This window comes from Melopsittacus undulatus, chromosome 4 (assembly GCF_012275295.1).
Source record: "Melopsittacus undulatus isolate bMelUnd1 chromosome 4, bMelUnd1.mat.Z, whole genome shotgun sequence".
NCBI classification, from domain to species: Eukaryota; Metazoa; Chordata; class Aves; order Psittaciformes; family Psittaculidae; genus Melopsittacus; species Melopsittacus undulatus.
Genome location: NC_047530.1, coordinates 15401744 through 15428296, shown reverse-complemented (window position 1 = coordinate 15428296; position 26553 = coordinate 15401744). Strand labels below are relative to the sequence as shown.

The following is a 26553-nucleotide window of genomic DNA, read 5'->3' as shown; positions in this document are numbered from 1 at the left end:
ACTCCCAGGGGTAGCTGGTAACTGAGAGACCATGAGGTTGGAAGGTCCTAGTTCTCCCCTGTGGATTTCACTGAAGCATGACATGATGTTCCCTTTCCAAATTGACTTTATTTCCTCTCCCTTGTTAAGATATACAATTGTCACATGAAAAATCACCGTAGCCCTTGGGTCTATTTCCTTGACTTTCAGAAAGGTTATGGAAATCGACTAGATGTTGGACCACAGCTATGGCATACAACAAATGACACTGGAGCAGCATCTGAGTGACTAGCAGCATCCTGTGCAGCAGGCACAGCTGGGAGAGCATGACTGCTCCAAGTTTCAGCCACTAGGCAGGACTATACTGACTAAGACTACGAAGTGAGACAAATTCAAAGACATTCAAAACACTCCTTCCAGCAAACCTGCTTACCATTTCTAGCTGATGTCCACCACTCTGGGGGCTGTGCCCACCTCCTTCAAAGTCCACAAGTGTATTGCATCAAGTTATGCATATTACATTCTTTCTGATGCAAGAAATTTGTATTTTATCTTATTGCTCCTTTGTTTGGTTGGGGTTCTTTTAAGAAAAAGGTTTTGGATTGTGTATTGGTTGCAAAGACTGAGACTAACCACATTTGCAGGAGGAGGAGTCAGCAAGGTAACTATCAATCCCATACTGAAAAAGGCTTTCTTTAAGAAGGAATATGCTGTGAGATATTGCACACGGACTGCAAGAAGAGGCTGATGGATATGGGCTTGTTCAGTCAGAGGCTGAAAGGGGGTTTAATGGCAGCCTACAACTACTTTGAAGGGGGCTCATAAGGAGGACAGATCCAAAATCCTAACAGCAAGGCACAGGAGATACAACAGGAACAAAAAATACAAACTGTGGCTTGGTAAGTTCAGATGGGACATCTGTAAATACTCTTTCAGATAAAGGTCAGAAAATGAGCCCAGAGGAACTTCCAAGCACCTGGAACTACCCCTCTCCCATCAGGAATGAAGCTGAGTGCTTAATCCACAAATACCACACTAACCTTCACTTGTGGCTGTCCTAAAAACTCCTAGAAGTGAAGTGTGGTGATAGGATGACAGCTCAGATGGAAACTCGCCTCTTAAATATCCTTCTGCTTCATCAATTGTCGCAAGCTTCAGAGGGCAGGAAACTCGGCTCCTGCAGAAGGGCAGAGAAACAACATGGGCTGCAGCCTTCTTCCTTTTTAGAATGCAGAGACAAAAGGGCAACCTCAATCCAACAATGCCCCAACGCAACATGATGATCGTTATGCCTCATTGGAGACAAAAATCAGTCGCTTTGGAAGGAAATCAATGCCTAGTCTCAGAAAGGCACTGGAGCTTGTTAAGGGAAAAGAGAAAGAGCCCTGCGTCAAACTGGTTGCCCTCAGATCTCTGGGATTCCCATTCCATCCAAGAACAGCTATTCCCTGACACTGAAAAGCACAAAAAGTTATTAAGCTCATTTCCAAAGCAGGTCTACAATTAGATCTGACATTATTTTTCCAAAAAAGATTTCCATTACACAGGCGGTGAAGTATGCAGAACATCATCTAGCAGATGTGCCAGTCTTACTATGTTGAGACTCATTAACAGACACTTACAGCATGATGAAACTGGTCAGTTCTCTGGTTCCCCACATGCCATCGTATATCACTGATCTCTCTCCCTTCTTGTAAATCTTAATGGTAGGAAATTGAGTGACATTCTCTTCTGTGCAAATGCCAGGCCAGTCCCAGCAGTTTACCCGAGAAAGTAAAACCCCCTGAGTTCCTAGAGTGGAAAACAAATAAGTTTAAATAATATTAAAAAATAATAATTTAAAAAAGGGAAAGAAAAAGAAATAGTTGAAAAAAGTGCTTTTTGTTAGTTTCTTTGAATATTATCATATATATTTGTATTAATACTGCCAGAACTCCTATATGCATCCTATCGAGCTGGATCCTAGCACACAGAGCAAGTGCAGGTGGGCTACCATTGAGAAACTACTGCACCATTCCTACACCACACTGCTTTGTGTGGGCAGAATGTCAAAATCCAGCTCAGAATATACAATCCCTTTGAGTACAGGCTTTCTACCTCTTGAAACCACTCATGGATATGCCTTACAGTTTTGAGCATAAAAGTAGCTATTTCCAGCCTGTGAATGTATTAAATACCCCAGTTTGATTGATTCAAACAACAGATCAGGGAGAGAATAAACTCAAGAAAGTGGTAGGTTGCACTTCTCAGAAACAAATTTCCAGAGACGTTCACATCTGGCTGGTTATTCAAACAGATACCGTGAATCCTAAGGCAATTGTCCAGAAGCATAAAAGGCAGCAAGAAAAGGTACTGGAAATATTTAGGAATAACGCCAAGACAAAGAAACCATGCAGGCACTCACTTACAGGAAAAATGGAAGATAAAGCTGGCATGGAGGAGGCTGATGCATTCAAGGCTTTTCACTTATTAAGGTGCCCAGTATTGAAAAGTATCTGTTCTATTTAAAGCATGAAGCCAAATACACAAGGAACCATTAAAGATGATGTAAGCAAGCTAGATGTAGTACAGGCTGACAGTCTGATGGCATTCACCCTATCCTACCCGTACCAGGTCCTCATCTCCAAAACACTAGCATGTACCTTTAAGACCATAAGGGGTCTCACAAGTAAGGGAGAGGAAGAGCACTTGGGAATTACAGAGCAGCCAGTCCAACTTTAGTTCCTGAGAAAAGTACAAAATAAGCTTTTTATGGGTCTCATCGAAGTGATTATCTCAAGGGATTTGCGAGCAGTGAAACAAATGAAGGGGGGTTCTCTGTGTGCTTTCTATGAGCCCAAGATACACCAGCATGTCCTTATCAGCCCTTCTTTCATCTGCAGCCTGGGCAAAGACCAGCACACGCTGCTGCTGCTCCATGGCTGAGCCTGTGCTAAGCTGGCAGGTGAACCATCACCAGCTTCACCAGCTACCTTGGTGGCCGGCCTCACCTAATCTGCCTCCTACCTATCTGTAGGTTTGACCAAGGACAGCAGGGCTGTGTACAGTCCTCAGGCCATAACATCCATACCCACTGCAGGAATGCTGTATCTCAGAAATCTTCAAGCCTTCCCTATATTTGTTTGAACAGGATTCAACAGTTGCATGGGAAAGATGAGATGAAACCTCGACAAACAAGTACACACATGGAGGTAGACCATCGTGAAGTGTCCTTCAGAAACAAGGGTAAGGGCAGGTGATGAGGATTTCTCAAGAGTACAGCAGAACAAAACAGCCAAGCTTTGTTCTCTGTCCGTCTCAGGTTTGATTCTGATCACTATTTTCATTACAGGCCTGGCTGCTGGAATAAAACACACACACTGCAAATGATCCCAAGCCCAGAGGGGCAGAAAGTAATTTCAAGAGCAAAATGTAACAACAGCAGTGTTCTGTAATGAGAAGCAGGATGCACAGATATCATCAGTGTTGCAGAAGAGGGCAAAGCTCATTCTGGGATGAACTCTCAACATCTACAAGACATGGGAGGAAAATGATGCTCTTCTGTGCCAGTGAGACCTCTGTAGAGGCCAGCAAGTCAGGCTGGGAAACATGCTTTTAGAAAGGCTTAAGCAGATGTGAGAGACCCTGAAGAAATTTGGAAGACCTACCTCCTGAGGAAAAACCCAAAGAACTGCACTTCTTTTGATTGGAAAGAAACAATAAAATCTATCAATATGTAAAGTCTGCTCTGGAAGTGACACTAAGATGACTGACTCACTGTTGCCAGCTGGGCAAGGACAAGCAACAACCCATTCCCAGGCAGGGAGTTTTGCCCTGAGACTGAAACAAGCTCCTGAGAACTAAGCACAGCTCAGGCTTTTTGGCAGAGAAGCTGTGGAAGGGTTTAAATCACAGGTAAGAAACATGCCTGCCAGGGATGGGCAGCGCATCTCCACAGAGAAGAATGAAGGCAGAGATGAGCTTGGCATGTGTTCCTATCCCCTATCTGTATGTCCTTGTCATCCCACTGGACCATTTTCTGCAACCCTCATTTTAAGCTCTGCTTTGCAGTTCACGTGAGGAGTTTGCTGCTGTTCTGCCTTGTGTCAAACTCATGTACAGACAAAGCAAGCAGCAGCATGGAGTTAAGGGTCTGCAATTCCACTCAGTCAGGAGCTGTCAAAACACTCCATGAGAGCAGAAATGGTTTGTTTCATTCTCCAGGCTCTGAAATAACATCTCAAATTGAAAGCCCCTGGATTTATTTCACACCACTGATCCAGTATAGCTGGTTCTCCTCATTTCTTAACATATAATCTTGTGTGCTGCCCAACTCTGAAAAATAATGACATGGCTGTGTGTGGACTTGGTTTAAACCACGACACATGGAAATATGGCTTTGATGTCCAGTTAAAATTGAGTTGCAAGGCTGCTCTAAGGCCCCTCAAATATGAGTGTCAGTATTTGTATACAACCTCAGGGGATTATGTACCAAAAGTGTTCCAAAGGAGCCCCATCTGGCCTGAGGAACACTTTGTACAAGACGATGGCTCTCCATCCCAGTCTGCACCATATTATTAATTACTGAATGAGCAGCAGTTTCAGCAGTTGAGTTACTCAGCAACAGACTGTTCAGCCCTGGGGTCATTATTGGATGGGAAGAAAGGTGAAAGAGGAACACAAAATCCTACTGCTCTGTACATTCAGGTGCTACTAAAACCACCAACGGTGAAAACCTCTGTCCTAGGGGCTTATGAACCCAGAACAAGACAAATCATCAGTGCTAGAGGGAACAAGAAAAGACAAGAAACCCTTAAACTTCTAATCCTTTTGAGGGCAGGGCTGACTTTAAAAACAGCTCTCTTAAGGAGCTGGTCCAAAGGCTACAGCATGAAAGAGAAATAAGTATGAAATGCTGCACTTCAAGAGCAGGAATCCAATATGGAATGGGAAACAACTACTCAGAGAGCACCATACAATGGACTCCTAAATCCTTACTTCAAATTTAGCTTCCATGAATACGCATTGCTAAATCACACATTTTCATGCCTGTGAACTACAGCTTCAGACCCCAGTCTTTGGAAGCCATTGGTCAGAAAGACTCCACAAGCACAGGAGAGGGAAGCAGAGCTGGCTTTCATCATTACTGCTTTTTCTCAGATATTGGTTTCCTCTCTTTTGCAAAAATGAATGCTAAGAAATGCTCAGCACTGTCTCACCTTCACATCCTGCTTTCTTGTCACAGGGTTGCTGCTTCCAAAAATTCACATCTTGTAAGAGAAAACAATAGCTGCAGCAGTTAGCCCCAGCAGCACTGAGGACAGCATGCTCTTGCAGCAAGAGCAGAGAATGGCTCAGTTCAGCAAGACAGAGATGCTTTTTCTCTTGCTACACTGAATCTCTCAACAAAAGGAAAAACTTGGGCTATAAACTTAATTTTGTGATGATCTGTTTAACATCTGTTCCTGGATGAGTCATGGAGTCATTCCAGTCTTCAACCTCCTCTGTTCTATTGCGCTTGATCTCATACGGCTTATCCTCAGTGCCACTTTGCATGCAGAATTGGCATCAAAAGTGGCACCTGGTTCTGCAACTCAAAATGTGCCTCTAGAATGGGTGATCCATGCCTCAGATAGTTGGTCTTGGCTTCTCAGCCCCTTAGGAAGAATACTCCACTCCAGAGAGCAGAGAGGAATACAAGCACTTCTAGGGGAGCTGAGATTCCAGTCAGATCCCATGTTTTATTCTCAGTCCTGCATAGCTCAAGATCTTCCTTCTGGACCTTGCAGTGCCCTAACTTCCTTCATCCTTGCCCTAACTGAGAGCCCAGGGACCCCCAGCCTTTTAGTTCTTCTAGTTTCCCTGGAAACCAGCCTGCAACTCAGGCTCCCTCAGCAGCAGAGACTAAGGATCTCCAGACCCACCAATGCAGTTGTTCTCCACCCTGTCCAAGGCCACAGTCCAGAAAGCAGACTGGAGTCATTCTACAGGTCACATCTGGCCTGGGATTCTTCTGTGGGTACTGACGACAGAGGGAAAGCCCTGACCCCAATCAGTTCATAATCTCTGTTGAGAATCTGCCTGTGGCTGCTTCCATGCACTGAGATTGTTATCAAATTATTAAAAAAAACACATGGTGAAAGACTGGCTGTGCAGAATCAGCTGAGGTTTGACCACTTGCTCAGGAAGAAACAGGGTTTCATTTACTGACTCTCCCAGGTTGCTCCTCTAGCTGGTCTGATTGCTGAAGAGTCTAAAAGAAACCGCAAACCATCAACAATTGTCACATCTCTAACAACAATCACCCTCCCCAAGCTTTCCTGTTTATTCCTTGGATTTCAGTCCAGATCAAAGCTCCTGGTGACCTTCCCTTCATGCAGAACTATGAATGCAGAACCACTTTCATCCAAATCACAGCACTGGCTGCAGTGTTTCCAGGATGGATTCTTGCAAACAACTCCTATTGCATCTGCTTCCCAGAAAGCTGTCTGGGTCCTCTGCAGGCTCTATACATGTCCCCACTGCTGAGAGCTCAGCCCCAGCCCTGCCTGAACCCTGCAGGACATGGTGCCAGGTTCCCAGGGAGTGCCATCACTAGGAGAAATGAGTTTAATGAAGATAAACAAATAGAAATCACCAGCCACCTACAGGGGTGCCTAAACAGCTCTCACCCAGATCCATATGACTTCCCCACTGTGCTGCAATGAGTCTGGGATGAAGCCACCTCAATGTCCCCTGGAGCCAGGGGAAAAAAGAGGCACCTCTGGAAGAGATTTTAGCCCATGTAAGGACAATGAATGAGCAGAAGAACCCACCTCACCCCATTAACCATAGAGAGGGATGGGGCTGAAAACTTGAATGAAGCTGAACTGAGACTTACACTGCTCAGAAACTGCCCAGAGGCTCCTGAAGGATCACTCCCTCCTGGCTTTACTACCAGGCTACTTGATGTGTGCTGTCTTTAAGTGTTGCTGATTCTCACCATTACGTGTTATTTATGGAGTTCTGTGGCTGCCTATGAGAATTGCCATGTAAATAAGGCAGTTTCCATGCCCTGAAGGCACCATCATTATAAATTCTTCCTCTGACACCATCCTGCCTCAGTGGATCTGGGCCTGTACACACCAGTCTGTCACACTTTCCACCAAAACTGGGGCCAGTTACTGCTCCTTTTCAGATCAAGTACTTCCAAGGACAGAAGGTCTGATCTGCCACCCAGCACACTGATTTACTGTGCACCATGTAGTCTCTTCCCTTGTACAGGCCACAGGTGCTCTGCCCTGTTCCTCCCCATGCTCCGGCATTCATCACACAGGTGACACATCAGCATCACCATCCTTCATCACACTGTCACTGTGCCCAGCAACATCATTATCATCACCACCACTACCATCAGCCATCACGCTGTCACTGTGCCCACCAAGATCACCATCTCAGCTGCAAGGCAGCTGGGCAGCTAGTGTGTACCAGTTCACACCAACAATATAAGGTGACTGCAGAAGGCTGCATTCCCAGTCCCATGACTTTCTAGAGGCACAATGAACCACAAAGATTTCTAAGTAAGAAAAGGACTCTTCTAAAGCAACCTGATGTGGATATGCCTTCTTTAAGAGTCTGAGAGGAAAAAATTAGTATATTCTGGGTGAGGGACAGAGATATCATCAATATCCTTTCAGTCTTCTGGTTCCTACTACTAGGGTAGTAGGCTGTAAAGCACTCAGACCTGTGGCACCTTACCTTCCAGGTGAGCAGCCACCTCTGTGTAAGACCTCAGCACTGCCAGGGACACTGACTCCCCTGAAACACAGGAGACACAGCTCAGAAGTACATACAGGTGACAGACCAGCCCCTTGCTCTCTGACAATGTCACATTACAATTCTCTGCATCTCAAGGTGCTTCAAGCTCTGAAAGACTTCAGAGAAATAAGGAAAATTGGATTTTATGCTTCTGCACAGCACACAGCAAGCAGGTTATTTAGGCTATCCCATGATACCACAATATCCCCTCTTGTCCTACATTTGGTCCCTGTAAAATGAAGGTTAAAAACCTATGAACATTGGTAACTTCTATACTGAGAGATACTGTCTTCACACATTATCAGTCAGTGAGAAGACTGATTTAATCTGATTGCTCAACAGGAGGCCTATGGGGCTGGATGCAGCACTTATCATTTAAACTTGCCTACAGAATTACCAGTATGGAAAGCACAGTGAGCAGTGCAAGCTCAGAGAAAGGACACCAGACCACACCTCATACTCACAGCTGGCATAAAACAGCACCACTGTCAGGGCAGTCTCCAAGAGAGCAGAACGGAAGGTTTCCTCTGTCAGGACACGAATCTGCTCCAGGGGCAGCTCTCGCTTCTTGTCCCTGGAAACTGCTTCCACCACCTCATCATCCTGAATGTCTGCAAGGGACCCACAGCTGTACATGAACACAGGTACATGTGCAAGGCAGAGGTAACTACAGCCCCCGGTGCCACCCAAGCCCCGTGTTTTCCTAAGCCAGCCCTTTTCAGCAGTGACATGGTGACTGTCGGCAGGGGTAAGTAACTGTCTCATATGGGGGAGTGGAAGCACAACACAAGTACAAACTCATCAAAAGATACTCATGCCATCTCACACCAGTTATGCCTTGTGATTTGAATACTATTCTTCCAGCATGTTGGCTCCTCTAGCATCCTGTGCCACTTTTTTTTCTAGAACAAAACTATTTTTCAATGGAAAACAATGCATTTTCAAGGACATGCTGCAGGGGCCAATGTTTTCTCCCTGGGAAGGCAAGCCTGGAACAGCTTACAAAAAACATGTCTCAAACCTTTCTAAAGGGACTGATAATTCTGAGGCTCTTCTGATGCTTGGAAAGAAGACAGTGCTGGGTGCACTTTAAACCCCTCACGCCTCTAAAGCTGAATGTATTCAAGCAGAAGCACCCCTGTCCCCTCATGCAGCACTTCTGCAACTGTTCCTCTAACAACTGCTGATTTTCCTCCCTGGTGTTTCCTCTAAAAATTATGCCTGTCTGCCACAAAAGTCCAGTCATCTGCAGAGAATGAAAGAGCCACTTGTACAACCATGATGTGACTGTGATGGTTTGCCATAGATTTGCAAAAGTGTTCTCTAATGCTTTAACATATTCTTGCACATCTGTAGCAGATGCTGATGCATGTCCTATCTGATGACAATCAGCTTTTCATTGTTTGGTGCACACCTTGATTGTTACTCTCTTTTTCATCCTCATCTTCCTCTTCCCCCTCATCCTCCTGGATTTGTTTGACCTTGTTCTTATCTTTCACCAGGGTTATAACTTCATCAGTGTCTTCCAAGAGCAAGTATTTGATCGGCACTCCCTAAGGAAAATAGAATAAATCAGTGGGAGCAAAACATCACCCTCTGCCTAATCTGTCCACATAACAAACTCAAGGCTGGTGGGCACCATCACCCAACTCCTTTTTTGAGGGTATTTACAGATTCCTAAAGCTGCCAAGCAGGGATGGACCTGGGGTGTGATTCTTTTGCCCAATTTCACCTGTGCATGAGTTTTTCTCACTCTAGACTGATGTTTCCTTGCAAGGAAGTGCTCGTGGCTATGTGGGATCCTGTGCCTGAAGAGGTGAAAGTGAACACTCACTCCACCTCCAAACTTATGTCTACTTCTGCAAGAAAAAGCCCAGGGGCCAAACAGTGAAGGAGAGCAGGGACATACAGGGCCCACTCAGCTGTCCCCACTCTAGAGGAGTCAGGCTGGGTCAGAGCAGCCCATCACAGCCTGGAAAACTGGCACAAAAAATCCTTTATCTCATGGAGCAAAACAAAGAAGAGTGCTCCCAAGTGTACAAGGGCTGACAACCATGGCAAGAAAACAGCAAAATGTATTTCTCAGAAATGAGACCTTGTCAGCTTAAAATCAGTTCTGGCACAGTCTCAGCAAAAGGCACTTCAGAGAAAATCAATTTTGTACTGAACTGAGAGAAATGACAAACTGCTGGCACCTCCCATTGGCTCTAAGAGAAGAAACACAACATGCACATCTCTCACCAGGGCATGGGAAGCCCTCGGGGAATGCTCAGGTTCAGGTCTGATCCTGTATCTTTGCAATCACATGTGTGACAGTTCAGGTAATCTGGGGCAATGTGTGCTCCCTGGCATTTGTCAGCACCAAATTCCATCTCGCCTCACAAGCTGGGTCAGGTCCCTCCAGACTTTAGCTCATCTTGATCAACCTCATTTAGCTTACACCCTGCCCTTTTCCCAGATCACTGCCAGGGGCATTCAGTTACATCAGTTCAGCACAGATGTCTGGTTGTTTGCACTCAGTTTCATGCATTTCCTCTCCCATCTCTTGAATGCCTTTGCTAAAGGGGCAAGACCCTTTAGAAGTCTAAAGGAATTTGCACTTGGACTACTATATTAGGTAGTTCACAAACTTGTGTTGCCTTAAGGTGTAATGGAGATGTCACCCTATGTTTTGAGACCAAAGTAAACTCAGTATTTTATCCTTACCAGCAGGCACAACTGCTCTGCAGTACCAGACTCAGGCTATTCCAAGTACATGTGTGCATCTAGGGAAAGACACTTCCCCTTAAGCTTCTGGGAAGGCTGTCGAGTAACAACGGAGCTGAGCAACACCCCAGCACCTCCCAAAAGCACCATTCCCAAACAGGGAAATAGGAGCTGTACAGTAAAGAAATCCAGCATCTGACCTTATCTGGCATCTTGAGCGCAATGTTTGACCGGCGCAGAACATTCAAACCTAAAAGGTCCCTTCCAAAGTACAAAGTGAATATTAGATGGTGTGACATGCAAGGTCACCCCCTCCGCTCAGCCTGCCTTGCTGGCAAGCCCACCTTCCTCAGCGGCATCACATCCTCACAGAGTCATGCTTTCAGGCTGCCCCAAGAACTTGCAGGAACCCAGAATCAATGTCAGTGGTGGAGAAACAGACTCCAAGTGATCTTCTGGTGGGACTGTGCTGCATAACATGCCTATTTCACAAGGAGCTTGGATTCCCTTTCTGTGATTTGGGTCTTTGCTCACAAACTGGTGACCACATCCTGGTGCAGATGCTCTGCTGGTGGACATCAGCTCATGCATAAATGCAGCCAAGAAATGCCTCCATACAGGGAGGGTACCACTGTGGGAGAAAGCTGCAATAAGAGAGCCCACACCCATCCTTCCTCCATCTCTTCCCATTTGCACAGCTGCCAGGAGACAGATCCAAAGGCTGTGCAACCATGCCTTCAGGGACTGCATGCTTCCTTTGGCAAGACACCATGGAAGCATTTGCAGACAAGCTAATCTTGTGTGTGCAGGCTGCTCCTGAGCCCACGGAGCAGAAATAAGTAACTGGTGACCAACCACAGAGGAACCCAGCCCCGCACAGCACTGCTGCCCCAAGGCTAGCCACAAGCTTACTCCCCAGAAGGACAGGAAATATACATGTACTGGTTCAACTCTGACAGCCCTTATTGACTGAGGAGGCATCGCTGAGTGGAGACACTCATTGCATCCCAGCACCCAGCACTCACAGTCCACCTTCTTTACTGGATCTCCTTTTGCACTTAATTTGAGGGCAAAATAGAAGCCTTCCATCACTGCTAAGTTTCTTTTCCAAAATCTCTCTTAGTCTGATTGTTCTCCACTTCTAAATCAGCAAGAGACTCAAACGTTTTTACGCTTCAAGCCAGTCTGAAACCAAATTAATCTGACTCTGGACCACTCCTTAAACGTGACATTTTCTTGCAGCATATAGCCTAGTGTGGTGGGCTGACCACGCCTGGGGACCAGATGCCCACCAAGCAACTCTATCACAAATCATGCAAACTCAGTACATCTAGTTTTACTGCCTCTCATCCAAATGTGAATAACTGACTATCACCCTGGTAGTGGGGTAACCAAGCTCTGAAACACCACAATAAGCAAGGAGATCCCCAAAACACCTGAGAGCAAATACCTGGACAAAAGGGCAACTCCTGCTTTCCCCAGGAGCTGCCAGGCCACAAACTCTGCTGTCCTCCTGTCAGCCTCGTAGGTCTCTTTCTGGCTGAGAATGAACACAAGTGGTAGCCCAAGCTGTAAGTGAACGGTAGAAACCTTCTCTGGGTCCTCAGCAGTCTCTGTCTGGAGAATAGATATGGTTACACTGCAGCACATCTCCACACCAATGAAGGCACCTTAGCTCTTCTTCTGCGAAGCCCAAGCCACCATATGTTCCCCAACCACAGAAATCAGACTCTTGAGAAAATGCCTTCAACCCTGATTCTAGAATATCCATCACAGCAGAACCCACACAACCCTGGTTAAACTGTTACAACTTGTCATGACCCTCCCTGTTAAAAACCTGGGTTTTATTATGCATGTTCTTTGTGACTTAGCAATTCCAGATGTCAAACCTCCATTATTTTTTATTTACCTGGCATCCATTCCCTGAGGCAGTCTGAAAACCCCAGCCACAACATGCAAGAGTTGGCACCCTCTCCCTTCCTGCCTTGGACATGCTGCTTCATGAAGTACCTTCTCTCCTTGGGCCTAGCCAGGAGGCTGCCTAAAAAAAGGCACTTCCCAGCTCACCTATCCTTCCTTTTGGATGTTTTGGCAAAGATGTCACAGTGGGAACTGAAGGCCTGCTGAAGTTCACTGCCCAACGGAAATAGGAGACAGCTCTTGTGCTGAGCAAAGCATGAGTGACTGATATAGAACTCCCCAGGGTGCTGAGCATCCTGTGGGGAGCCTAGAAGAGTGACTAAGGACTTTGGGCTTGTCTAGTTTGGAGAGAAGGAGGCTGAGGGGTGACCTCATTGCTCTCTACAGCTTCCTGAGAAGGGGATGTGAAGAGGGAGGTGCTGATCTCTTCTTTCTTGTATCCAGAGACAGAACATGTGGGAAGAGTTCAAAGCTGCACCCAGGGTGGTTTAGAGTGGACATTAAAAGCATTTCTTTACCAAGAGGGTGGTCAAAAACTGGAACAAACTTCCTAGAGAAGTGGTCAATGCACCAAGACTGTCAGTATTTAAGAGACATCTGCACAATACCCTAAACAACATGCTGAAGTGGTGAGGCAGTGGTACTAGATCATCATTTTAGGTCCCTTCCAACTGAAATATTCTATTTTATTCTGTTCTGTTCCATGCCATTCCAGCAGAGCCCAAGGCACCTCCACCCCATTCCCACTCATGGTGCTTACAGACAACTAGAGGAGCACACATTGGTGCCAGGGCTCTCTGGAAAGATCCAAGCAAGCTGAGCAGTGTAATGGAGTGTTGGCCCTAGCCAGCCCCATGCTCCTTGCTTTAACCCAACATGGGAGCTTTGCAACTAACTTCATGGAAAATTGGCAGATTCTCATGCTCAGCCTTGCCCTCTGCTCACAGCTCCCTCATCTTCACGTCTTCCCTCATGCCCACAGCCCAAGTGGCTCCTCTTTCCCAGTCATACCACCAGAGGAGCCCCCATGAGCTTGAGGTGCCTGTGGATGTTGAGCATTGTCAGAGCTTGCTCCATGGCTGTCCTCCTGCAGGGCTGCACCAGGTCTGTTGCCTGCTGGCAGTGGCAGAACACCAGCGAGGCTGATGACACATCAGGCTCATCCGTGCTGTGAGAGAAAAAGCAAAATCAATGCTGAGCTAGGCATCCAACCACAGGGTTTTAAAATCCTCTGACAGAATGACCATGTTTGCTGCCATGTTTTAGAGGGCAGATGATCCTCAAGTTAGGGTTTGGCAGGCTTGTGGGACCTCTTCAAGAGCCCTACTACTGACAGGTACAACTGTGTCCAGATGCCTTTCATAACTGTGATGAACATCTACTGAAGACCCTGGCTCATCAGGTGTAAATGATCCCAATCCCAGAACAGTTGGCTCAGCTTGAGACAGACACAAATCAAGCTTTTCTCATGCCACTGCAAGGGAGGCCCTGGCAGGAGTAGTACAACTGAAATCTACACATTTTTCTCATGTCCTTTTCCTCACTAATGACACATAGGGAATATTCTGGTGTTGGTCTGTGGGTTAACTTTAGGAAGTCACATTCCTTTTCCTACGGCACACATTCCCCACCTCTAAAACTAGGATCAGCTTCTTCATAAAGGGATTTTTGGTCTTCCTATGGAAGAGCAAACTGCCGTATTAAGATCTCAAAGCCTGCTGCCCCGGTTGTCTGAAAGCTATTCAGACTGGTGAAGCTACCACCATGTCATCAGCAGAGATGGCCTGCTGGTGTCCTCTTTGCTTCAAGAATTAAATGAATTCCTGTCCAAATGACAAGCGTGCCATCTAGTGGCAGCTACAAAATGCTGTCCCTGATGATCCTGCAAGGACAGGATAGCAGCGCAGGGGAGGACCGCTTCGGTGCCTGCCTTGGTGTCACCTATGAGAGCAGGCAAATTGCTATATAAATGCTTTGCTGAAGATATCACACGCTATGTGATATTTCCACCTTCCTCCCTCTCAGTTTCCTGACTGCAGTATGTCACATCAGAAGCACACTGCATTGAAGGATCTGCCCTTTCAATGCAGGTCCCACATGGGAAGTGGATGGCCCAAGCTGGCTAGATCCAGTGAAGACATCAGGTGGGAATTCCTGAATACATGAGCAGTGTCTCATGCAGCTGCAGAACTCTCTGCTGCCAAAAGTTGCTGAGATAAAAAGTAAAAATGTGTTTAAAAAACTCTGGTGGCTGTTAACACCATAATACAGGTTCGGCTCCCATCTCTAAGAGTCCTGAAACCTCAGTGACAGAACATGGGAGGCTGTAGACAATACTCATCCATTTCATCCACAATGAAAGAGGGCAGACTTAGATTAGATATTAGCAAGAAACTCTGCTTTGAGGGTAGTGAAGCTCTGGCACAGGTTGCGCAAAGAAGCTGTGGCTGCTCCATCCCTGGCAGTGTTCAAGGCCAGGTTGGACAGGGCTTTGAGCAACCTGGTTTGGTGGAAGGTGTCCCTGCCTGTGGCAGTGGGGTTGGAACTGGATGAGCTTTAAGACCCCTTCCAACACAATCCATTTATTGATTCTGTGATTTCCTTATATGCCTTGCAAAACACCCATGGCCACCGCAGAGGCAAAGTATAGAACTGGGGGGGCTTTGCTCCAACCCACTGCATCAGTTTTTACCCTTCTCAGCTGGCCAGATTTGATCATCAAAGCAGAAGGCTATATGTATCAGCCCTCCCGAAAAACATGAGGTTTGACCATGGAAAGGAGAGAGTTGGCTCTTCTATAAAATCCCATTCAATGGACAGTCACAAATGGCATGGCTAGTCCAAATAAAGGAACACAGGCAGCAGCTGGTTTTGGAAAAGCAAAACAGATCTGACTGCACACCCCCAGAATAACATCCCAGTAACCAGATTTGACCTGGGAATCTGAGAAACTAAGAGTAGAGCAGCTCTACCTGAAGGGTGTGTCTGGACATACCTACTGTCTTTCAACAGTGTTGCCTCAGTTGTCAGAACAAACTGGTGGACAGTCCCATAGACAAAAGCTGCCTCCATCACGGCTCTGTGCTCTGGAAAGACAAAGGCAAGATGATCTCATCTCAGCTCCCTCCAGATCTCCATCTCCATCCTTCCCACTTGTAAGTACCAATGCCCAGGCTTTCAGAAACTCCATAAAAAGCCATAGCTGTCTGAAGACACAGTATACAGGTAACTGAGTAACTGGAGCTGGACCCAGTTGCTGATCCCCAGCAAACACAGATGGTGTACGTGAATCTGCCTATGGGTTTATTTATTTTTCAAGACAGCAACTGCTGGCTGCCTTTTCCTCTCAAGCCCATATCTGAAAGCTTATGCTCCCAGCAAAACCTTCCTGGTGCAACTGATCTCTTTGGAAACACAGCAAGACATACAGAGGTGGAGAACTTGTGTCTGGGTGGCCCTTTCAGGTTTCCTTGATGCTCTATTTTCAGGATTTTGGTTCAGAAACCCAGCTCCCTTACACCTTAGTAAAAAATACTCTGTAAGGAGAGTAAAGGCAAAAAAATCAGTGTTAATACCTGCTGTCCCAGTAGCTGGTACATAGGCAAAGACCATATTTGCCTTCCCTTTCAAGGCATTTTCAAAATTCTGAAGATCTGCCAGTGTTTCAACGTATTTAACTTCATTAAAGAGCAGGGCACTGAGGAATCAGAAAAAACTCATTAGCAACTATTTTAAGAGCAAATTTGCAGCCAAGTAACTGTGATGGGGAAAACAAGGTAAAATTCCAGCTTCTTGCTGGCAGACTGAAGATTCACAGCCAAATATAGTTGCCCAGATGTGTGCTGGTGAGTCATCTCAAGGGCAAAGTTTTAACAAGGTCAAACCATACCAAAGGGACAAGCAGCTTTCTGCTTGGCTGAGAGCCACCTCTGAAATACATGGGGCTTGTATTTATGCAAAACTTCTTATCAACAAGTGAAAATGTAAAGTAAAAGACTTCATAGGGATGCATCTGGCCTGTACTTACAACAAAACGTTAGCAACAATGGAGTCCACGTCAAACAAGGAATCCATGGGGAACTCTCTGATCAGCATGTTACCTCTATGGAGGGGAAAAAAGGAGCATCACCAAAGCAACTATGAAAGATCAGCTACATGTACTAATATGATTTTCACTCTACTGAATGCTTTCAGGTGTTTGCTGGCAGGGGTGGCTGGAAAGAAAACGTCAGGGTTGAATTTGAGGATTTAGTAGGATTAGGCTGGTTTAGCTGTCACCTCTGTCACTGCTGTTTCACTCAGCTTCTGGGGCCTCTTGATGAGAAGCACAGACTGACAGAAGGTCTCTGTATACCAAGCACCACCCCGCAGACCCCCACCAGCAGAGGAAAAGTCCCTGTGGGTCATGTACAATGGTCAGTGAGAACTGAGCTGATTTATGAAGTGTCCAGCTGACAACCCATGGAAACCAAGAGCTAACCCTTCACACTGAGGGCAGACGAGCTAACTATACAGACAGAAAGAGCAACAAGGAGTGTTTCTTTCCAGGACTAGACTCAAAACCTAGCGGCTTGAGTGTAACTGTGGAGGACCTCGTGGTTGGAGGCCACCAGAAAGTTGATGTCACCGCTGTCTTTATGGCTCCTCTCCTCCTCTACAGACATCTCTGATAATCAAGAGTATTTCCTTCAAACACTTGCACTGGAAAGCAGTCACACTGTGGTGCCCGGGAAGCCCCCTCACCTGAACAGGTAAGCATTCCTTAATGTATTTTCCTTTCCACAGTATCTTGAGACATCCTCTTTGGGACAATTAACCTAGAAATTGAAAGCATGTAATTAGACACTCAGCTCCACAAATGACGACAAACACACAGCACTACAGTTTTTTTTTTTCCACTCAGGAGGGTAAATACAGCCTTTCCAAACCTACTAGGAGAGAAAATACAATAAAATTGAGTTCAGAGACAGGTATTGGAGTTTGCATTTCAGTTCTCCAGCTCAGCCTGCCTTGATTTGGGTCACACAGGATCAGGAGATATTATGATCTGCCCAATATACTCGAAATGACAGATTGCTCACATATACATATATGCACTTCTTATAATCTAATTACACTTGCCTGAATTTGTAATTCCCTCACCTAAATCTGCACAAAGCTTCAGATAAAAAACCCTTTATATGAAACATATATTGCACTGAATTGAAAAGAAGTGAACTGCCCCATCCATAGAATCATAGAATAGTTAGGGTTGGCAAAGACCTTAAGATCATCTAGTTCCACCCCCCCCATACCATGGGCATTCCATCATTCGCTGCAGTTTGAGCTGGCAGGAGGGAGCTTTGGAAGGAATTGGGCAAGTCCCAACAGAGTGAGACAAGCAGGCTGATGTTCTCCTATGCAGCACACTGGGGATCATACTCTTCCTTGTGCCATGCCCATGGGTACACAGCAATGACCAGGCAATTCCATATGCCCCATGCAGCTGCTGAGAGGCCAGATTATTCCAGCCAGCTAAGCCTGTTATGTGGGGTGGCCATGAAAAAAACACCAATCTGCAGGAAAAATGGCCCCTAAAGCCAGGAATGCAATTCAAAGTCCACAGGTTCATCTACTGAGACTGAACTGGGAGGCTGGGAGCAGCACAGGACTGCCCCTGCCTGACCTACAGCACTGACAGTCCCCTGCTTTGCGGGCTTTAGAGACACAGGCACAACATCAAGCCTCTCTGGGACACAGGAACCTGCCTATGGCCAGCAGGCAGAAGGTGCGATGCAGCTCACAAGCAGCTGAGGTTAGGCCAAGGTGAGTGACAAAATGGGATGCCCTGGTCTGCTTTCTTGTGGAGTCAGCCCTGAAGGTGGCTCTGTCCACCCCACAGGAAGCCCTGCAGAAATAATCTCCAGAAATTGCCTGTCCTTCCCCTCATCTCCATTTACCTTCACCACTGAAATGCCATAGTCCTGGAGAGCCTCTGCTGAGTTCTCAATCTGCTCCAAGAAGGGCCCAGCACCAGGTGAAACTGAAACACAAAAAAACTCCATTTTCAATCTCCCCTTACAGGTGGGACAGATGAGAGTACCTTCAGGGCAAGCACTGTCTGTGCTTTGTCATGGTAACAGCATGCTAAGGTCCCCATACAAAAATCCCTGGGACATCAGAGCAGACCTGAGCAGAGCAAACAGGGAGCTGTGGCACCCTTCCAGCAGAGATGTCTGCAGGGGTATGGCTGGGAGAGACAGAGGGACTGGGAATGGTTCTGTCAGACGAGTATTGTGCTGGGCTTCAAGTCCTCAGACTCAATAACATCCTCCTGCCGTGCACTGAGACACTGCTTGACTCAACATGGTCCTGCTCTAGGTATTTATTGAAACAAAACTAATTACAGATAACAACATGAATACCTGCAGTCTCTCAGCGCTGGCATAGGAGCTGTGTCAGTGTTTCAGCCCACAATGATGTCTCTGGGAAACCATATCCGGAGGTCATAAAGGAGCAGGAAAAGAAAGGCAAGGCCAAGGATCTTCTAATTCTTGACAGCACTTGTTTCCCTGCATGCATGGAATCCTCCTTTCCCTGGGAGGTACCATGGAAGAGAAACCTGTTCCCTTTCAGGGGACAACTCCTTAGAAGGCTGGGTTTCTCTTCCAAGGTACCTCCAGAAAAGTCATGAAGGGGTTTGAAAGAGAGTGCCTGGGGACATATCCAGGAAAGATCCCACCCCAAGAGGTCTCTGCCTGTCAGGAGCACTTGGAGCTGTGCAAACACAGGTTTGCCAGCTGAGCTTGATGAGCTCTTCAAAATCACTTCAGGTTTAAAAATCTCAAGAATTGTCTCTTCACTGTTCCACTCACACACCCTCACAAAGGCCTTTGCTGGAAACCCAGGCTGATATAAATGTATACTGTTAAATACATACCATTATGGCTGAAATAAGCTAGGGATGCTCTGCCGGCTTGCAAGGTACTGAAATACCGCTGGGGGCTCAGCTCCTGCAGCACCCTCGCACTTCCATGCATTGGGATAGACGAAGCACAAAAGAGCAGGAAAGAGAAGGAAGAAACCAATCTGTCCTTTTGAGCTGACATGGCTGTCATCAGCTACAGGCACGGGAGAGTGATAACTGAGAAAAAGAAATAAACAAACAAACAAATATTATGTATATACACACACAAAACCATATCTATTCTACATATGGACACAAACATATATGAGCATCTGTCTGTTCAGTTAAGTGCAGCGTGACTGGAATTTCTAGATGTGACACAATCATCTCAAGGATATAATGAATTAGTGACTAGAACAGCAGGTGATCCAAACTGTAAAGATGACAGCAGAGGCCATTCTTTTTCCTCTGAATGGCATTTGTAAGTGCACGGACCCTCAGTGATTTCAGTTTAGGGCTGGTTTTCTTCCCTCATTTTTTCTTCTTTTGAATCAAACAGAAATTACATGTACAGGCAGAAAACAGTGACAGCATCACATGAAAGAAACCCCACCCAAACAGTCTCAATTCTTGCTAAAAAGCTTTGAGGATGCCACTGGCATTCTAAATGCAACTGAAAGAGGTGTTCACAAAAGGACAGGTCACACTGCTCACTTCAAATGATGCCAAATGATGTGGGGAGATGGAAGAGCCTTCCCCAGTGCCTGCCCCAGCTCTCTGCTGCTTGAGGTTTCAGCTACATCAAATGGGAGAGGGATTTGTGCAAACTCCTTGGGCTTGTGTGAAATTATGTGAGAAATTAAAGACCATCCCTCCACCCACAGATCCTCAAAGTTATGTTATGATATTAAGGCAATTTTAGGGTAAAATGCAGCTGCTATTTCCAGGATGGAATGCAGTCGATATGCACAGAATCTACCCAGTGACAGTTGCCCAGGCAACCATGCGACCTTGGCATATGCTGAAAAAAACTTAATGGAGAGTGGAGAGGAGGGAAGGCCCCGTGGCCAGGCTCTGCTATACTCCCTTGCAGGTGTGGGAATTAAAGACACCATGTACTGATAAACCACCTTGCAGCTGACCAACAAGGAAGCTATACTTCTATTGTAAAGCAAGAGAATTTCATACCAATTATTAACAAAGCATGTATAACTAGACCCACTCCAGCTCCATAGGTACATACTCAAAACTCCATAGCAATATAAGGTTAAAAGGCCATAGCCACATTTAGTTAAAGCTCCATAGGTATACAGTTGAGAAATTGAAACTTGCATTACTATGAAAAAGCTTGGACAGACATAAGGGTCTCTTAAAGGGTCAGGAGACCCAAGAAATAAGAATGGTTTATGATGAGAACTGAAGCCAGAGAAGCTTTGGCCTTGTGTAGGTGGACTAAGAAAAACAGAACTGAAGAAAACAGGACTGAGAAAAACAAGACTAACAAACCTCTAATCAGGAAAGACTGTCCTTGGAAGTCTGCTACAACCTGGACAATTGTCAAAATGTGGTTTCAGGAGTCAGCAAAACATGATTAAGGTGTCCTTTTGATGAACTATCCTCATTATACTCTCATTATAATACTAAAAATCACGCCCACAGGTCAAAAGACCCCCAACACTTCCCTGAGTGTGTATAGTGAGGCAATTGGTTATGGAGCCTTATGCAAACTACCTCATCAATTAGTAAATGGTGGAAGGATTGCAGGAAGTTACTAATTTGAATTAAATCATACAAATACACAAAATTAAGAGGAGAAAAATTAGGCAAGACTCCATTGTAACTGGTGGGATTGGTCAGCGGGCTGAACCTGTCTTCTCCCCCCACAGGGTTACCTACTGGGTAAGAGCTATACTTGCGCATTTAATGACTGCTTTTTAATTGGCTTTATATACGTTTATATACATTTTCATGCTTATTCTCACAGTTAGTATGTTATAATGTCAATGCAATCTTCAAACCTTAAGCCCTCATAAAATTATAACAAAAATTCTCATGTATTTTCTGTGTGTTTCCAGAAACTTAAAAATTGTCTTTAAAATTGACTTAAAAGTCTTAACTCAGTGGGTGAATCTCTTACTGTAAATCCCCACTAGGAATGTTGAATCACCCTCCAATATAGTGTGCTGGCCAGTGGAGCACCTGCAGAGGACTCTGACAGGTTAAGCCAGCTCCAGGGTCTCATCTTTTCTGGAACAGTAACAAACCTGTCACTTACAGATGAGGGGGTGAAATTTTCCCCCTTACTGGAGTAAAGATCTCCTTAACATGACAGCTTGTCATACCTTGCTCCGTCCAGCCTTTTGTTATTCTGACATGGGAGCGAACCTCATAACCCATACAGGGCTGCAGGGCAGTCCCTTCCATGCTGGTTTTCCACCTGGAGCTTGTTAGGAAAAAAGCCAAGGAAATTTGTGAGCCAAGGAAAGACCAAGTGTCTAAGTCTGCTGCTGGGGTTCACCAGCAGCCCTCCCTGCCATGACTGTTTAACTTTTTTGCTCAGATTAAGGAACTCAGGAAAGCTTCATGTGGACAACCACTATGGGATGAGTAGTGCATCTTCTTCTCACTTCATTTCCCTTGCTCCTTTGCAGCCTGCTCTTCAGCTATTGGTCTTTGCTGCTGGGTGTGCTGCAGCATGGCTGGTCCCTGGTCAACAAAGGCGGAATTGAAGCCATGTATAAGTGGTTTGCTTTGCATCATGAGCTGCAGCTCTTTCTGTTAACAAACACCCCTGTGTCCATGGATTGTCATTTCATCCAACACCCTGTCAGATGCTGTCAGCTTACTATCACTGCTCTGTGATGAGCCCAAACTCAAATGCTAAAAAACAAGCAGGCAAAATCCCTCTTGCCTTGCTGCTTGTGTCAATGACAACCAGGCATGCTCAGCCTTCACAGGCTCCCCCTCATGTAGGTGAGATGTTTGGATCAGATCTGAACAGCACAAAGGAGCAAAGACAGAGCTGAGAAAGCCATGATTTATTTTTTTCTTTTCATCTCATCTTCATTCTCTCCTTTCCAGCTTTGGGAAGTACCGGGCATTTCTGGTCCTTTGCCCTCCCATCTTTTCCTCTGGCTTACAGCGGGGACAAAGACTAGGGCGTGGGGGGGCTGTTTATTAAATGGCTAATAAATGACTAATAATTTATTAAACTTGGCTACAGCATGGATGGAAAAATAAATTCAATGCTGGTATGCGGGAACCAGCCCGAGTCAAATGGGAAAGGTTACTGTCAATGAAACAAGAGAAGCAGCCCCCAATGCCTCAAAGACTTCATGGAATTATATGGGGAATTTTACCTGATCTGCCTGGGGAGAGGCTGGAGAAGCAAAGCCCCACTTTCTCCTGTATCCAAATGCTGTGACATTGTCACTCCTCTCTTTGCACCTCTCCCACAGTCAGCATTGTCTACCCACCAGGACTCCTCACTCTGTTCCACCACACTCAGCCCCGCTCCTCCCCATGCTTTGCTCACCTTTCACACAAAAATGTGTACTCATCCCTTCCCTGCTCATGTTCTCTCACCTCTCATTACTCCATCCTGCCCAGCAGCTTCCCGCTGTGCCCCAACAATACACGCTCCAATATTCAGCTTTTAGGTCACTTCCTCTGTCACCTCATTTCCATAAAGGGAAAATTAACACCATTGGGCTGGTAACAGAAAGAACCCTTTACTGCAGCCACTTGCAGGATTACCAGAGATGTGTTAAAATACCAAGGAAATGTGAACCAGCCCTGTGTCACTGCTGGGAAACCCTTAAATCCATGGATCATGGGGCAACCCAGCATAGCACAGATGGTGTGTAAGACTTGGTTCATGTTTTCACTGTCATACCTCGAAGACAGAGCCAGGCAAGATGGTTGAAGCCAGTGCAGATGAACTAAAATGAAACCAAATACACCGGAGATGGCCACCATGAAATCTTGTGGTGGTATAAATTGCTTATGCCACATCAGTTATACTTGGGAATCCTGTAGCAGTAACCAAGAGCTCGATCCTTCCATCATCACTGTGATCCCAGCTGCTTTCCCTGACACCTTGTCTCAAAAGCCCCCAGATGCCAATATTTATCACCAAGGAAGCTGCAGCCACATTTCATTCAATGGAGGGTGATGTGGGGTGGGTTTTAAGGCTCTCAAGATAAGTAAGAAACACTGTCCTACTGAAATCACAGACTGCACAGCCAGCCGGGTACCATCTCCATCATCCATGTGCCTCCCTGAACTCAGGAGAACACCTGGAAGCCAACCTCGACTTGGCATTTGCCGGTGATGTGAAATTCCCCCCCAACACCACTCAGCAGGGTATTTTGCTCCCAGTGATCAATTACCTTCTTGTAAAAAAATGGCACTGGGTAACATATCAGCAAGTACGTTACCCAGCTGCTTCCCCTTCATTTAATCTCATTATATCAGTATCTTCCAGCCTGCAGAGCCCTGAGTTGTCAAGTTTAAACTCCCTAGGTAGATGCTCCTAAAGCAGGAGCATTAAGGATATTCCTAAATGGAGTCACTTCTACCTGTTCTGTGATGACTGACACAGATCAGGCCTTTTGTTGCAGCAGGACAGCTTTTTGGCAACATGCTCATATGTTTTTCATGCCCTTCCAGCAGCAGTTAACCAGTGTGCTGCTCTCCCAGACTTGCTGGCAGAGAGGAAACATAACAGACCCCAAATCAACTTGGGGCTGATGCACACCCTTAGCTACAGCAGGCTGATGCACTCTCCTCAGCATGGCTGCATGCCCCAGCACAAATATACCTCCTGTTGCTGATGAAAAATGCAAGAAAAAACATAACACTGACAGAACTTCTTGCATGTTGGACCCTGCACACAGGTTTCCTTTAGGGGATCCAGACAAACTCCCTGAAAAGCTCTCTGTTCCAGCCCTCCACTCTCAAATCCACATGAATCTCACCAACTGCTTGTCATGGTCTGACCAGCAAATCTTTCCCAAACTCACCCAACTTGCTTGCAGCTAGCTTGTCTGAAGATGGAAGCTGTCCCAACAGCTGTATTATCTGCAGATCTCTTTTCTCCTGAAGTAAGTGATAAATTGGCTCTTCAGGGACACAGAAACCATCCTTGGGATCCCACTGAAGCATATGTGGATGACAGCAGCTCTCCAGTGTAAACCCACTACATGAAACTGTCACCTATAGCCATTTCACTGCCTGAGGTTTATCCTGCAGGTTTTTAATTCATCAAAAGACCAGCCCCACGTCCCATGCCTAACAACTGTTGACATATTCTGCTGACAACTGTTGAAATATTGCATTAAGTCAAGCAATATTTAAATCTTTTTTTTCCTGTGTGAGCGTATGTGTTAGTTTTAGGGAATACTATGGCTGCCCAGGAATAGCCTCACTTCCTTACCACATATTGCATTAGCTTGTGCATTTTTCACTACACACTCCCCTTCCCTACTGATCTTTGGAAAAGTGGCCAGAACCAGCCTTTTCTTAACCAGTAGACAAGCCAGGCTCATTATCACTACCCAGTTTTGCTGGAACAGAACTCAACCCAGCTCCTTTCCAATTTTCCGAAGGCAGGTTCTTTGACCCAGCTGACTTGAATAAGGTCAAAAAAAGCTGCAGTTACCCAGTGTCTGGAGCTGGAACAGCACCAAGATGGTTCTCTGCTGCTTCAGGATGGGCCTGCAATCCTGAGATTGAAATATTAAATACCTGCTGGCCCTTCCCACCTACCCCTCTACCCAGTAGCCTGCAGAGAAGCCAGGGGTTGCAACCTGCAACTGTGAGGCCCCTACAGCCATACCCCTGCATCACATCCTGTGGTGGCCATAACCCTGCAGCTGCAGGAAGATGTTTCCACCCGCATGGGACACCTCAACATTCTTCCCAACCAGGCTGCGGTGCCAGGTCCCACAGCAGGCACATGCACTGCTTCCAGCCAAAAACCAGTATGGCAAAGGCATCTATCCTTCATATAACCAGAAACACTGTTTCAAGCCGGAGCACTGCTAGGCCTTTTGTGCACAGGCAGGCACACTTTCCAACCAGCAGCATTTTAAGTACATTGCAGATTGCTGCATAATCAGCCTGCAGCGCAAATCCGCTCCAGGGCAGCTCTGACACCGGAGGCACATCTGGCACAGCATGCCAGATGATAACGGAGCTCTTCTCTGCGCCACGGCCTCACCCCAGCCTCTGACCCACTGCACCAGACATGCCAGATTTTTCAGTGCAAATCCAAGATACAGGCCTGCAGCCAGGGGACGGGGATGGCTACAAGGATGGCTGTGGTGAGCTGCAGGAGGAGCATCTTGCAGTGCAGAGATGCTTCTTAAGGACCAGCAGAGATGGGAAATACACTGATGTCAAAGTGCGTCCCAGCTTCTTGCCCAGACCTTGCTGCCTGGGTTTTTTGGCAGTGATGCTCTCACACTGCCCTGTCTCTTGCCACTTCTCGGGGAGTTTCACTTTCATTTTCACTTTCAGGTCCCACTTCCCAGCATCCGGAAGCCCTGCTGTGCCTTACCTCCTAGCCAAGGCTGCAGGTGGGACATGCTGCAGCCCTTCCCTGCCCGGACCAGGAGACAAGTGCGCTGATGCCCATGTGCAGCAGACAGCCCACAGCATCACCTACTGCCACTGCCCTAGTTTAGCATGTCCCTGGGGACAAGGGACTAGAGCCACAACATCCCTGGAAAGCAGCTGGCACTGGATAGACACTGCTGATCTCCGTCCAAGATGGCTTAGGGATGTCACCTACCTGGGTGTCCTGAGCACTGGGGCTGACGTCCTCGTCCCTCCACCACGGCTGCTAGCAAAGCACCCCGCACCGAGGTCTCGGAGCCCTCTCGGTGTTGTCCTGGTTGTTTGGCTGGAGAATCTGCGATGCCAAAAACAAAGCCGATGTGTGTGTGAGTCCGGTGGTGAGATGTCCGAGACCTCGGCCCAGATGTGTTATAGCAGGAGTCTCCAACTTGCCCGCCTTGCTGCTACGACCTCCGACCTCCTAGAGCCACAGGGATGGCTTCCCCCAGGAAAAGGCGGTCTCTGACCTACACTCGCACATCCCTCGCACCCCCAGAGGCCCAGCCTGCATTCACCGCGGCGGGGATACCCTGACTCCCCCGACAGCTCCACGGACTCCCTTTGGGAAACAGCTCCTCTTCCTCCGGGCACCCTGGAGCTTCCCCCCACGGTGCTGCAGCAACACACCCCCTCCCCCGGGCGGGCAGGAGGCCCTATGAGGTGGT

General features: G+C 46.6%; 1 protein-coding gene across 3 annotated transcripts in view; it reads right to left on the bottom strand.

Moving 5' to 3' along the window:
- TXNDC16 (thioredoxin domain containing 16) overlaps positions 1–26485 on the bottom strand; it is a 61962-nt gene extending 35477 nt beyond the window's left edge. For all 3 annotated transcript variants that reach the window (XR_004080978.2, XM_031051790.2, XM_031051791.2), the window contains exons 1-15: positions 26064–26485; positions 19301–19504; positions 18321–18403; positions 17125–17198; positions 16409–16483; positions 15957–16078; positions 15377–15467; positions 13393–13549; positions 11912–12078; positions 10662–10722; positions 9170–9308; positions 8220–8366; positions 7696–7755; positions 1602–1770; positions 1020–1156 (exon numbers count right to left, since the gene is read on the bottom strand). Coding sequence is in view for 2 of the 3 variants with exons in the window: in XM_031051790.2 (XP_030907650.2) it covers positions 1020–1156; positions 1602–1770; positions 7696–7755; positions 8220–8366; positions 9170–9308; positions 10662–10722; positions 11912–12078; positions 13393–13549; positions 15377–15467; positions 15957–16078; positions 16409–16483; positions 17125–17198; positions 18321–18403; positions 19301–19478 (1660 nt within the window). In the remaining variant the exon portion in view is untranslated. The remainder of the gene's footprint in view (positions 1–1019; positions 1157–1601; positions 1771–7695; positions 7756–8219; positions 8367–9169; positions 9309–10661; positions 10723–11911; positions 12079–13392; positions 13550–15376; positions 15468–15956; positions 16079–16408; positions 16484–17124; positions 17199–18320; positions 18404–19300; positions 19505–26063) is intronic.
- Positions 26486–26553: the final 68 nt, after the last annotated feature.